General features: G+C 38.4%; 2 protein-coding genes across 12 annotated transcripts in view; one reads left to right on the top strand and one right to left on the bottom strand.

Annotated features, from left to right (window-relative positions):
* The window catches only part of ZRANB1 (zinc finger RANBP2-type containing 1), a 64,981-nt gene extending 61,537 nt beyond the window's left edge, over positions 1 to 3,444 (top strand). For all 5 annotated transcript variants that reach the window (XR_012657034.1, XM_075072480.1, XM_075072479.1 and 2 more), the window contains 2 exons: positions 1,692 to 1,921; positions 2,926 to 3,444. Coding sequence is in view for 4 of the 5 variants with exons in the window: in XM_075072480.1 (XP_074928581.1) it covers positions 1,692 to 1,921; positions 2,926 to 3,144 (449 nt within the window). In the remaining variant the exon portion in view is untranslated. The remainder of the gene's footprint in view (positions 1 to 1,691; positions 1,922 to 2,925) is intronic.
* Positions 3,445 to 7,769: 4,325 nt separating this feature from the next.
* Positions 7,770 to 14,867, bottom strand: part of CTBP2 (C-terminal binding protein 2) — a 230,760-nt gene continuing 223,662 nt past the window's right edge. For all 7 annotated transcript variants that reach the window (XM_075072475.1, XM_075072477.1, XM_075072474.1 and 4 more), the window contains 2 exons: positions 14,714 to 14,831; positions 7,770 to 9,220 (listed from right to left, as the gene is read on the bottom strand). In XM_075072475.1, the coding sequence (XP_074928576.1) occupies positions 9,040 to 9,220; positions 14,714 to 14,831 (299 nt within the window). In that variant the 3' untranslated portion in view covers positions 7,770 to 9,039. The remainder of the gene's footprint in view (positions 9,221 to 14,713; positions 14,832 to 14,867) is intronic.

Below are 14,867 nucleotides of genomic sequence, written 5' to 3'. Positions count from 1 at the left end.
CTGAAAATTGGAAATTAAATTGTAATTAGCATCTTTTGATGGGGGGGAGGGATAGCTCATTGGTTTGAGCATTGGCCTGCTAAACCCAGGGTTGTGAGTTCAGTCCTTGAGGGGGCCACTTAGGGATCTGGGGCAAAATCAGTACTTGGTCCTGCTAGTGAAGGCAGGGGGCTGGACTCAATGACCTTTCAAGGTCCCTTCCAGTTCTAGGAGATAGGTACATCTCCAAGCATTACTTATTACTATTACTAAGCACTCAATCTAATAAATTAGTTTCCCATTAATGCTTCATGGGTGTGGGACTTCCAGTATTTAATATCAATATTGGGTTTACTGAAGTCATTTGTCTAAATATGCATGCAGGATTAATTCTGAAGAATTGCAAAAAAAAAAAAAATGTAGTTTTTTTGGTAACTCCTCCTCATTCTCCATCTCTTTCTACAAATCAGGTTAATGAAATGGAAAGTTGACCATTGTTTAAAATTCAAAAATTTAATTTAAACAGAATGTTAAAGGAACACTATTAGGAGGTGGCCCCAAACTTAAATTTAATAACAACATATATCTGCAAGCCTAAATCTAATAGAAAAATTTCCGGAGAGAGTTGAAATAATCATATATTTCCTTGTAGTGTTTGCAGTCCAAATATGGCCAGTTCTGAGTACCTGGAAGTACGTTTTAAAATGTGCAGACTGGTTCATTGATTTTCATTGTTCAGAAATATTTAGCATCCCTTTTCAGTATTGCCCTTTAGTGCATCATTGTTCCACGAATGTTTTAGGAGCAAAGATATGCCTTGTATTTTGTTGCAACCATAGCTGCCTAACACATTGCAGGCAGCTACACTATGAAAGGTTGTTATGGTTTATGCACAGCTATTTATAAACTGTCACAAGGTGAGGCATGCTTTTGCTTGAGTTGTGTTGCAGGAGTACACATCAAGAATTACTCATGTTCCTCGAGAAAAATCCCAGCAGTGCAATTTACTCACTGTTATTTCTGAAATTGGAATGTGAAGCTAATCTTGGTTTCAACTAATCTTTCATCTAAGCAAGTAGTATGATCTTTTTGGTGATTCTGATAACTTGATATAAATAAGTGATGCAGCCCATTTATACAGTGTGACAACAGGTTATGAAGGCTGTCTGGCCAGACAGGGAAAGTATGCCATGTAGTTCAGTATTGCATAACCTTGCGGTGTGAGAAGATTCTTTTAATAATATCTTCTGAAAGCAGAAGGAAAATTTTGGTGGTTTAAGAAAACAATGAAAATACAAGTGTAGTGTTTTATTCTCTTGTGCTGTGGAACTTCTTATATTTTAAGGGGTTACCAAACATGACATCTTAGTACTACTATATTTACTTGTGTTCCTTATTGTGTGGAAAGGGCAATGGAACTGCAGTACTGGCTGGAATTGTATGGGCAACCTATGCCTAAGCTTGTACTGTAGTGGATAAAGGTATGCATATTGTAATCTCACGCTTAACCCAGTAATGATTGATGATACTGGGGAAGCCTGATCCATTTTAACAGCTCCATTGTGGTTGAGTGCTTTTAATGTCCATATTATGTTAATATTCAGCGAACAAAAGCAGCTTGGAAACCCCCTCTCCACCAAAAATCACTTTAATGTAAAAGAGGGCTCCAGTTCCAGTTCTGTGTCTTATCCTTTTTTCCTTTTTATTTGTAGGTGTATATTTACCTTTGTTATGGGAACAGAGTTTTTGCTGGAAAAGTCCTATTGCTCTGGGCTATACAAGGGGCCACTTCTCTGCTCTGGTTGCCATGGAGAATGATGGTTATGGCAATCGAGGTGCTGGTGCTAACTTGAACACTGACGATGATGTTACCATTACTTTTTTACCATTGGTCGACAGTGAGAGGAAATTACTGCATATTCACTTCCTTTCTGCTCAAGAGGTAAGAAGCATTTATGTGGCTGGCAACTTTTTCCACGCTTATTTGTAAGTAAAGGAGGTCTCTTTTGCAGTCTGACGTGTTTTAAGTTTTAAATACATGTACCCTTTTCTGATTCTGCTCTCCTCCCCATAATTTGAGACAGTGCAAAAGGATGCTTCTCAAATCTTTGGAACTTGGTTTAGTTTCTTACAAGTTGAATGTAAATGTACTGTATATGTAAATACAAATGCAGTAATCCTGAAATGGACCCAAATATATCTAAAATAGGCACCCAGTTAACCAAAAATTTAAATTCAGCCCCCGTTTGAGTGCAACTTATTTATTGGCCAGTAGGCTCTAAGAGTTAGAGTATTTATATACATCCTAGCTTTAATTAAGCTATGCTTGTTTGCTGATACTGATAGGGAGCCACTGTAGCTAAGTGTAGAGCCACATTTGAGGATTTGGAGATGGGTCCTTGTCCACAGAAGCCAGTATGTAGAGAAAGGATAAATAGTATATAATTTTAGTTATGAAGAGAATGTTACCTGGCAAGCCGTAACTTTGAACAATGTCTTCAAGAACAGGAGTTTAGATCAGTGTATGACTAGAATTGTAAGGATTGCCTTGTGACTTCCAAGCGCTTTGTAAGAACTCAGCTTTAGAATTGTCTGCTGTATCTGTACAGTAGGTAACATACAAATATTTGCACTGTACTAAGGTTGATTTTGAAATGGAGTTTTTGAAAGATGAGGAGGGAGAGGGAAGACTAGCAAGTACGATTGAGTATAAGAACTAATGTAACAATTATATAAAAAAAAGCAAAACCTGTGTGAACTTAAACTCTCCAAAATAGAAGCCAAAAAAACATTTCATCATAATTATCAGGTTATGTCCCACTAACTGTATCTATATAGAGTAGTGGTACTACTTTTAGCTCAGATGTCAGTGTAACACAGGTTGTTGCCTTAAAGCTGTCAGCAATCTTGAAACCTTCATCCTGAGTCTGTTTTCTGTCCCCTAAGATAGGTAATGAGGAGCAGCAAGAAAAGCTGCTCAGAGAGTGGCTAGACTGCTGTGTGACAGAGGGTGGAGTCTTTGTTGCTATGCAGAAAAGCTCTCGTCGCCGCAATCATCCCCTGGTCACACAAATGGTAGAGAAGTGGCTTGACCGTTACCGACAGATTCGCCCTTGTACATCCCTTTCTGATGGTGAGGAAGATGAAGACGATGATGATGAATGATGAAATTAAAAAATAAAGTATCAGTGCATAGTGTCTGATGACCCCGAAGTTAGAGTTGTGCTCTAGCAGTTTATGAATTGACTTAAATCTAGCAGAAGCATGCTGAAAGGATTTTACTTACCAGCATGGGGAGAGTCTAGAGGTTCATCTGCTGTGTGAAGAGAGCTAAATTGGTTGGACTACAGCTTGTAAAAACAAAAAACTAATTTTATTATCAAGACAAAACATTTGTTTCTTTCCAGTTGCAAATCTGTCTATAAATGTATCGCATGTGGTTGTGTAAGAAGTTGTGTAATAGGACGAAGTATACCAGCATCTTAATTATTGAGAAGAAATTTCTTTCAAATAAGGGCACTTACAAAAGCACATGTTAGATGGATACTTGTTCCTCTTGAGATTTACTTTTACAGTAGAACTTGTATTCTACATCACTCTTTAAATATTCTGACACATTTTCTTGAAAGGTCATTTTGTGAGATATCACTAGTGCCCAGTCAGATGGTAAGGTAATTTTTTTTTTTTTTTTGTTTGCACAAACTATCCAGAGCAAGTCAGAAGTACAAACAACGTTCATTATTTTATTAATATTTTAGTTACTGCTGTGCCCATTATAATAAAATCAAATCTTTAAGGAACAAACTGTGGAAGAAGAACTACATTTTTCATTGAGTGAACTTATATTTTGTTTTCTGAAAAAGTCCTTTCTGCTCTCCATTAATATTTCACCTTGTAACATTTTAATACTTTCTTCAGTATGCGTGAAATATTTATTTAGAAAAGTGACCTAAAATGTTATTCCAGAGATTGCATACTAAACAATTGCGTGGAGTTGCCAACTCAAGTGTGATTTGAGAATTTCATATTGTCCAAACCCAGTCTTGCTGTGATATGTATGATATATCATTTTATTATTGAGTCTTTCATCCTAGTTAAACACTGCAAGTGAAAACTACCTTTTACTAGGGGCACTCCTTGATCATTAGTGAGAACTCTTGGCAATTTTAATTTTTTTTAAAAAACTCTTCATTCTAAAGTGGCTTTTTTTAAAAAAGCACTGTAATATATTTCTCTATGTAAACCTGGGTATTTCTTGCATGTTGACTTTTGTGGCCATACTTAAAATGTAAGGTTCATAAAAGTGTACGTCCAGAGTATAGTCATCAGTAGAAATTTTATTATATGTGATAACTTTAGCCATGCAATTTGTAATGGGTAAAGTTTATCTTAAAACAACATTGCTTAGAAACACTGAAGGTTAATGCCAGTTTTTACATATACAATGCAATTCAGATCATCTTTAATAAGCACTTTGAAAACTATTGAGTGTGTGTGTGTGTGTGTGGCTGGTGGATAGGGAACTCTGCAGTAGATGACCTAGAATTTCAAAAGACGACCCATAAAGTGCATATTTTTGTGTAGTTTAAGGCTATGGAAACACTAAAGAACTTGCTGCTTTTTCTTGCAAATGCTGCTTAGATGGTATTGAAATGTGCACAACTCCTAGATAATCTCGGTGACAAAACACCAAAAATATAGAAATAATGAAGTGCTGTATTAGGTTAGCAAATTTTTTCCCTCAGATTCCATTGACATTTATTATGAAATGTGTCTTCACACTTTTGGCCATTTAGGTCTCCTTTGATTGGTGCATGCATAGATTTTCAGGTAAAAGAATGCATGTTTCTTTGCAGTATATGTATGAATTACCTGAGTGAAAATAGAAGAATCACAGATAGTGAACAGGTTCTACCTTAACATACAATCTTGATTTCAATTTGCTTTCTAAATGCAGTAGTCGGGTAAATTGATACCTTGTCCTCATTCTTCCAAGATGATGATGTTACCTTACAGTGAAATCCATGTGTACCATGACCAATGAGTAACTTAAGAGCTCATGCATTCATTTCAGTATGCTATGTGAATGGTGTTGACAAACACAAACAGCAGATAACACTGCTTCATTGACATATCTTGCCCCCAAATGACACACACTTACTGCAAGTCATAAGAAGCAAGATTCAAATACCTTCCTTGTGAAGTAGTCTTATAACCTTTCTTCATTATTTTGCCATTCTCCAACCAAATTGTTGCAGAAGCCTTATCTTGCCTCCAACAATATGGGTGGACTGTACCCAAATTTGAGTTCCTTTGAAGAAATGAACATCCTTTCATTTTTAAAGAGATTTAATGTCAGTTTACTATACAATCAGTTACAGCTTTTGATTTTAAAAACCAAACCAAACCCCACACTGTCTAATATCTGTGCCCCACTTTTGTTACGAATTGACATCCCTCCTACTTTTTGTAGAATTTTATTAACCATTATAGCTTTCTTCTAATCTATAAAACGACAGGTTCTGGCTAACAAGCCTCACTGTGTTTTCAAAATCAAGTGAGACTTTTTAAACAAAAATCCCTAGTTAAAGGAGTTGTGGTTTATCTGTTGACAGTGCACCTCACCCGCTACAGTAGATGAAGGTGCAAGCAATTGTCCTTTTCCCAGCATGGAAGCCAGTGCACATTAAAACTCCCCATTTGACATACTTGAAGGTTTACAAACACGTATGTGCAGTTGGTGGGTAAGTCCTATATTGACCCAGTCTATATTAAATTTACCACTTGGTTTTTTACTGTTGAATGCTTATATAGCCCAGTACTTAGCTTTTCATTTCAAACTCTTGCCTGCTCTGCATCTGGGAATTGTCTTGGACTATTCATGAATTCCTTAGTAGAATTTAATTCCTGGGTCGCTTTTGTTAAACCAAGGCATGCTGAAATCATCCAGAGTGCTGCTACTGCATAGCTTCTAACCAGCATTACTAGAATGTTTCATACTCCCTTAGCAAAGTAGAATTGCTGTTGATTTTGAAGAATGCAGAATTCTTGTTGTGTTACTTAACTGCTTAAGGAGAAGTAACTTCTGTGAGCCTTACTGTATGAAGTGGTGACTTTTTTTTAAATGCCAGTTTTATCAGCAGTCACATTTTTTGTCACTTGTATGAACGGCTTCATGTTCTCCTTGATTGATGGCAGCACCCTCAGCCTTCCTTGTATTAGTATAAAAGCAGCAGTAAATTGGTTTGTCAGTAAAGCAAAAGACACAAATCTTGAGCAGCAGCTGTCTGGCATACATTGCTCTCCCCTCCCCTCGCACACTTTTCAGTCTGAAAAAACTTGGGGCATACTACAGTCAGGTTGCTTTGGACCCAGTAATGTCAGGTCAGGCTGGATACACATTCTCCCATCTCCATATGACCTACTCCTTGCATATTTTGTTGGTGTTTGTACTACACGTAGTTGAATCCCTCTGTACTAGTCACAATCCCAGAAGTACAGTGTTGTTGTTTTTAAACCGACGCCTTTTACTATGATACTTTGTAACATTTGGATTTTTTTAAATTCATTTTTAGTTCTTGTTGAACTGTAAAACTTAATTGGAAGCTATTGTCTAAGTTTGCTATGATTTGCCTCTAATCTTATTTTTATAAGTACTGGATGAAACTCTATAGCATCTGCCATTCTCTGAAAGGTTTGTGCTAGACTTATTTTCCTGATTCAAAATCCGCTGCTGGCAATGGATGCACCAGAAACCACTGGCACAAATTATTCTGTTTCATAGAACAGTATTTACACCCATCTGAAATGCAACTACTTATTTTGAAAAATGACAGTACCAACAAGTTATTTTTAAAATAATCACTTTAAATCTTGACAACACGAATTAAATGTTTTATCTTCATTTTCATGTTTCTCAAATGTCCTCTCTCTAACTAACCTGTTTTATTCTCCTAGTTTCTCTATGCTGGTGTTTATGGATAATCATTCATACTTGCTATGTTAGATCATTGACAAAAGGATAGTCACACAGCTATGAAATGTGACCTCTTTGTAACATGTTTGAAGCTGGTAAATAACTTTCCATTTAATTTAAAACAAACAAAAATACAGTTTTGTAACTAGAAACTTCTTGGTTTCAATTGTTTTTTCCCATGTCCAGTTATTTGCCCCATCTGTTCAAGTGGATGTTGGCATTAATACATGCAGCGAAGTTTGAAGCTGCTAGTGCTCAGTCAGACTTAGCAAGTTTCTGGAGAATCAAGTTCAATATCTACACTAGACAGAGAAAATAAGTGTTAATACTTTTATTAAAAGGTTGTACAACCCAGGGCTAGCTCCTTCCCAAAACATACTGTTCATGTTAATATGTAGGGTAAATGAAAGTTGCACAGAATTTAAATATTAGCAAGGTATGGATCCAAAATGCATTTTTCTAAGAAATAAAAAAACATTGGGCAGAAGGTAACACAGGCAAGCTTTTCTGAAACTGAACTGCCTAAGGAATCAGCAAGGTTAAATTGAGTTTCTCCAGAATTTCTAAATTATAAATATCTACACATGGAGTAAAACCTCAGGGCAGATCCTCAGCTGGTGTAAATTGTCATAGCCGTGACAATTCATAGCAGCTGAAGATCTGCTCTACCTCACTGTGTAAGATGTGCAGCCATGAGGTCTTTTTAAGAGGTGGGTACTAATGCTGTTACGATCACATTTATTACTTTACATTCTCAAAGGGTTTCTATTTTTAAGCATCCTAAAATTGCATTGAGGGCTCTACGTTTCAGAAATTATAGAAATTTTATCACTTTTTATTGAAAACTGCACTGAACGCTAAATGTCCACGTTCACAATAAACAAATACAATAACGGTAACACATTAAAACAAAACATACTTCTGATAGCCACTGTTCTTTCTGTTTGGGACAGTTAAGGTTTTTTTTGTCACAGAAACAGTAATGCAACACCCCCCTCCCCCATACAAAGGCTCAAAACAGGCCATCTTTTTAAACAAAAAGGCGATGATTCACAAAAGACTATGAATATAACATGTAACTAGTTGATACAAATCTAATAGGATTTGTTAAAATCAGTCACATCTAATAACACATTTTTGAAGTGTCCTTGTATAAAATATCACGTGAAGAAAAAGACTTATCAATGTCTAAAAAAGTGGGTTTTGTTCATACAGTCTGACAAGTTACCATAAAAAGTGTTTCCTGAGACATAAGGAAATGCAACATTATTCTTCTTGAACCCTTTCCAGCTCAAGACGTTTGCACTCGATAAAATAGCTGCAGATTTAAAACTGAGAAAATATATTCGAGTACAAATAGTGTGAAACTCTTTTTTTTGCATCCCTGGGGAGCATAACTGAATTTACAGCTACTTTATTCAGTGTGTCGGTCAGATGAGAGAAACATTTCTAGTTTCATGTTTTAGGAGGGGAGCTATTTTACTGACACCTTTTTTTCACATCCTAACCTTCCAGGCCTGAATGGCTATAATTAAACTTTATTAAGAGAACTTTCATTATATATTACTGGCCAGCTAGGACTGCACCAAGACACTTTTTTTCTCATCTCTAGGCCATATTTTCTCCTTCTGTAAAAAGAGGTAACCAGAGAAGTGAATAAAGGGCTGAATCCACATGATGATTTCCTCTTAAATTTCTCATGTTAACTCTTTCAGGTTTGCTTGATGCAACACTGTAAATACAGGTGAATAGGCCCGGCTATTCCCAAGGGCAGAGAAGGGGAAATCTGTTTTATTCTTGTGATTGATGCACAGATGAAGGAAACTTAACACACAGTAACCGAAGCTGATCATTAATGTATATCATCCTAGTTGTCAGTACTTCAGTAAAGCAGGTGACTTCTTCAGGGTTTCTCCCCAGTCTTGACTGCTATCGCATTGTAGTTAACACTGGAACATCAATGATGCATGTGTCCAAAATCAACATTACAAATTTTGTATCAAATTCCTTTTTTAGTTCCTGTATAACTTTTTTTTCCAATGTCTCTTGGTCCCAAGTTTATTGAATAATTTTTAAATTAGCTGCTATTGTTCGTTAGGATGCTCCCTGTTGTCCCCATGTTTTGTGGGCTGGTTAGGAGATGGAGCTTGGGAAGGGTGTGCCACTGTTGGAAGATTGTGGGTAACGGGAATGCCTCCAGGTATGATGCCCTCCATTGCTGCTGGAATCCCTCCAGGTGCAACACTGACCATGCCAGGTGGATATCTAGGAAGAAACAGGTAATGACACCAATATGCAAAAATACTGTAGCAAGACATGTATTAAGGAATGACCAGAACCAATTACCTGTGTCTTGGAAGGAGTTAAGGCAGCTAAGAGTTTCTCACTCAATATATGCTAACTGTGTAGTGGTGTCTATAACTCACCAAAACAGGCAGCAAGGTATAACTATTCTAATACCTAAGGCATTTAAAAAAAAACCAAAACCTGTGTTCAAAGGCTTCAAGTTGAACTAATTTTTAAAGTAAAATAGCTCACCTAGGGCTGTGCACATTTATATTCCAAATCACTTTAGAGAAGCTATGATCAGATAGGGAGAAACAAACTGCAGCTGGCATAGTCTCTATCTGCTGGTGTAGTGATAGTAACAGTCATGCCAACAAGCCTTCATACCATAGAATAATCACATATCTCCAGATCAAGGTTTTTTTGAGGCAATAACATTGCTGTAGCCCTTGACACAAAACTACTTAAATGATAAATTTGCAAGGAAATGGAATGAGGCTTTAGCCTTTATACAGAACCTGAAAGTCCTTCAGTAGATACACTAGCAGCCACTAGGAGCTGATGTGAAAAGATCCCTGAATATGGACTTGTGTGATTTACAGCCCTACTTTGTAACTGATGAAGACTTTAATGGGTGAAGAAGAGAACTTCCTCTATTTAAAAACAAAAACAAAACCACTCGGGGGTGGATGTGTGTGTGTGAGAGAGAGAAAAAATGTAGGAGGAAAATGCTTTCAGCATTCAATGTTACCAAAGTGTTTATATAATGTTATTTCAAACTTTCTTTACTCCTGCATTTTTGTAGTGAAGGGTGGTATTCCATGTCAGTCTCTGCTAGTGATGAGAAGGCGATCAGTCTCTAAACAACACTACCACTGTAACCTAAGGAACAATTCCCAGGCCCAGCTAGCAGGAAGTAAGGCAAGAAGTGACAAACTTCTATTTGAATTGGGTAAAACTGTTGGGAGGGCGGGGGGTGGGGAAGAAAAATAAATGTATTGAATATTTAAAATGCAACCAACGCTTCCTTCCCCATCAGGCATCGTACTTCACTACCCCTTTTTGTCTTGCATCATGCCAGCCTGTTGGTTGCAATCCTTTAAGGATTATAATGTGCTTAACTTTGCACATTGTTAGCACACAGGCTTTGTGGTTTTTTTTAATTAACTCATAGTGGCTCAAGCTGAGCTTTCCTATTGACACCACAACTACCCCATTATGTTTTTTCAGCTGTCTTAACCATAGAAATCAGCTTCTCACTAAGGAAAGATCTGAACAGATCTACTGGCCTCATGTTAATGCATCATCTGAGATACATTTTATGGTCCAAGAATGTAGCCTAGGAGCAGGCTGCATGTGAAAGTGAGCTCAGTGAGGGCCCTAACTTGTACCAGGTGTGCTATAGCACCGAGACACGAGAAGATATTTTAACTAGATTAGCGTAACCTCGTCTAAAGGGAAAAAATATCTGGTGGACCATTACTATTCAAACATTTCACTGAACTCAGTCGTCTGAAAATGACTCTTGTAAAAGTGTGCAACTAACAGTTTGAACCATGCTTATGGAGCTAAATGTTTCATAGGAAGGTAATAAATTGAACACACAGCTTGTATTCTACTGTGGCTGTGAAGTTGATTATACAGAGGCTGTGTATTTGTGGGACAGCCAAAGGTCATGAGGACACACAATTTTAGCCATAACTATTTTGAACTCTAACTGTTGAATAAAAGTCGGGTAGCAGCTTATTTTTCATGTAAGATGTGACAGATGTACCAAATACCTTTTGGATTCAGTCCTTTCCAGGGGCATGAAAACTAATGCACACTCAGCTGTTAAGTTGGGAAAGCTTACACTGCTTTAGAGGCCCAGGAAAACATTTCAATGGCTGCATTTATAGGGAAGGGTGCAAAATATGGGCCAAGGGATGTTGAATAGAGGGAGGAATTTTGGGTTAGCTGACATAGGTGCTGGCAATGCTTAGGAGAATTTCTGGGATGCAGGGAGCAGACTGCAGCTACACCCGGATGGGGGAGAGACTGAGTATTGTGCTCATTGTAGGATAGTAGCTATTATGCCAGCCAGGTTCTAGAAAGTAGCAATGCACTAACCGTGCCTCCTGCCATAACCTCTCCATGATGCCTAGTATTCCCCTCAGCTGTCTATTAGGGCAGCTTTATGGTCTTATTTGAACATGTGCAGTAGCACATGTAGGGGGCTGTATCAGAAGCCAGGATCTAGAGCACAGTTTGTGCTCAGGCATGGGGCTAATAAGTGGTGCAAAGCCAAAAGTAGGAAGGAACACAGTGAGTGCTAGGGCTTGTAAGATGAGATGTATGCAGAGGGGGAATAATGCAGAACCTTGAAAGAGGACAAGGACAAATACCTTGAGCTTAGTATGAAGCAGAATGATGGGGGTAAGGAGGGGCAGGAGCCAATACTGCAGTCATACTCTGGCAGAGCATGCCGTGCGTGATAAACACAGAGGGCAGACTGGTGGAGTTTACAGGAGACAAGATGAGATAACCAAGGCATGGATCAGAGATGGAGGGGACAGGACAGGTGTTAGCGAGGGAAAGAGAGAAGACGTGATCTCACTAAAATCCTGAGGTGGAGAGAGGCAGCAAGAACAAAATGATGGTTAGCTTAGGTGCTGGAGGGTGGTGGCATTTTCAGCCACAATAAAGAGAGGAAGAGATGAAGATGGAGAGCAGAACCGATGCTGAACTTGCAAAGGAAATGTGACAGCCAGGAAGAAATACAAGAAGAGTGATGGAGAAAGATCTGTAAGTCATCAGTATGGAGGGCAGAGCTGAAACTAAGGCATCAAAAAGCAAGTGTTAAAACCAGAGCAATGGCCAAGCATGAAGTCCCTTCCATCAGAGGAGCAGTCACAAAGGGAAGAGATGAGTATGTTCCAGGACGAAAGTGCAGAAGAGGAGAATGCAACAGACTCTACCGAAGTGACAACAGCTCAAAGAGACTGAGGGGAAAGAGGCAGCCATTCAGATGAAGTTAATAGTAGCTTTGGTATGAAGTGGAGAGGGCAAGGGCTAAAAGAAAAGATGTGGGTAAGAAATTTCAGGAGCAAGGTTAGACTTACATCGAACTCAGAGGTGAAGGTGAGAAGGGAAGTAGATGGTTTCATCCTAATTGATGGGGGAAGAAAAGGCTGTTGTCAATGATGGCTTCTTAGTTCCACTGGCACCAGAATCTTGATCCTAAATTAGACCAACTGTGCTAAAAAGTTTGATCTAAGTGGGCCATATTTTCCATGTTGTGGCTTCACATGTTAACTTTGCTCATGAGCAAAAACAAACCAACTCACCCAACACACGCTGTGGACACACACATGTTGCATCTCATTAAAATACCTGGTATCCTGGCCTCTACTGCTACACCTGAAAAATGCGCTCATACTTTACAGTGGGCAAGCATACTCCAAAAGTGGCTGATCTACACCAATGAAAATATATTGTTAGCAATCTGTGCTGTACATCATATGTTCAGAGTACACATCTGATTCATAGTATCTAAATGTGTTACACAATAAGCAGTGTGTGAGGTACACACTAAAAATGGTGCAAGTTAAAACAGAGAAAGAAAAAGCAACAGCCTGTAAGCACAATACGTTACACACTCTGATATGGCATATCTCAATGCAATTACGAGATGGCCCACATGTAACGTTCTGGCTATTTTTTGATTTGATATTCTCCAGCAGAGTCATGACTCATTTTGTAGATAGTCCAAATAAAATGAGTCGCTCAAGGCAACAGTGGAATCTATCCCAACATTTGTTTTGTATTGTGTATGACACCACTGTTGTCTGAACTGCCTCATTCATGCTTAATGATGAGCGTTTCATACAGAGTTGAAAAGCAAACCATTTTACTGCTTCATTTCCTCCCTGCTTTGGTTACTGCGGCGTAAGTTAACTACACAACTGGCTATGGACGTTTTACTGACTTGTTCTAATTGCCTTCCCTTTTAAAATAATACAAACATGAACGACCCTGTTTTGATACTATTTTCTTGTACAATTAAGCTGTAGCCCGTAATGGAATAATATACAGCCTTGGCAAAGCTCAGTAGCAAAGTACCATTGTGATATGCAAAGCAGCTATAATAAAGACCAGGATCTGGCCCCACGTGTGGATTTTATAATCTGGCTGAGGGGGGTTCCTTAGTACGGGTGCTGTGGGAGGGCCTATAGAAGCGAGGAGGATGAATGTGCTACAATTAATCTCATTCTTCAGATACCTATTTCCAGTAGAATAAACAGGGACACCGTCAAATTGTATCTTCATAAAACACAGTAACCTTGGTTACTAAACCCAGCATACACAGAAACTGGAAGCACTTTAAAAGCCTCATTTACTTTCTGCTGTTTAATTACTTTTTTTGCATTTCTCTCAGTTTGGACAAAGAAAATTGGGAAATCAGTTTCATTTTCCAGTTCTCATTGCCTACCACCATGCTGCAGTATTCTGGTTACAAACACTGCAGGAGAATGTCTATTCATTTAAAAAAAACACAGGGAGTGTTTTTAAAATCTTGGATTCCAGGCCTTGGGTTTTGTAAGAGCTTGGTTCTATACACCTAAAACCAAAACTGTAAAACCTCATGAAAACTGCTGGGTGTGCAGCACTGTTGAAAATCTAGGTTTTAAAAGTCTAGCGTTATGCCTCTTACCTCTGAAAATCTTGGCCTAAGTAAGTGACCCATCAGTATCCCAACAACATATCAGAGTACTACTGTATAACATGATCTGCATGGTGCTGATATTAGAAGCAGTATGGCAAAGCCTCTGCTGAGTATTTCTCTCAAAATCTTGTGCTTATTTGTGTTTTCTTGTACTCTGAGCCTTTGCCTCAAGTCCCATCTTCCTCCCTGGCTACACTCCCCTGGCACCCCCAACCGCACACGTCTGTCTTTGTGAATAAAAGGCACAGGCTGTTTCCTGTACAATGCCTGTATTTTTATTTGTAAGTCTTTCTGATTGTTCCAACCCCTGCTCTGCAGAAGCGCTACAGCTCCTTATAGAAAGTCTTGGGAGTATTTTTAGTAAGAATAATGCACTGAGTCTCAAGTTTTCCATCCGCTTCTTAGGCCATGGTGATGAGCTTGGTATGAATGGCTAGATTAAACAGATCAGTTTAAGGTGGCCTGAAGCCCCTGGACAGACATACAGAACAAATCTAGAGAAATTCTGTGTACGGGCCATTTATGGAGATACAGCGTTAGCAGCTGCTGTGATGTCTCAATGGAATAAATGTGTAAAATAAACTAAGCTCACTATAGAATAAGTAACTTGAGCAGTGCTTATAATGCCTGCTGAATGACTGCACAGTTCCTCTATCTAGTAAATCCACAGAGGGTTGTTTTTAGCAGTAGTTACTAGCAGCATTGTCATTGCATAAGGAATTCCAGTCTGTATACAACAGCTGTGAAAATACTTTTCTCCCTCTTACCTGTATGTGGCACCATTGAGCTCTGGATGAAGTGCTTGCTGATCTATTACTGACCATGGGGCTGTTGTGACAAAGAATTCCTTGTTCACGCAGTTTCTTAGGCTTTCTGGGATGCGACCTGGAATATAGTTATTAAAGTTAAAAAAGCGTTAAG

The sequence above is a fragment of the Chelonoidis abingdonii genome, chromosome 15 (genome assembly GCF_003597395.2).
Source record: "Chelonoidis abingdonii isolate Lonesome George chromosome 15, CheloAbing_2.0, whole genome shotgun sequence".
Taxonomy (NCBI): domain Eukaryota; kingdom Metazoa; phylum Chordata; order Testudines; family Testudinidae; genus Chelonoidis; species Chelonoidis abingdonii.
This window is presented reverse-complemented; position numbering and strand designations above follow the sequence as displayed.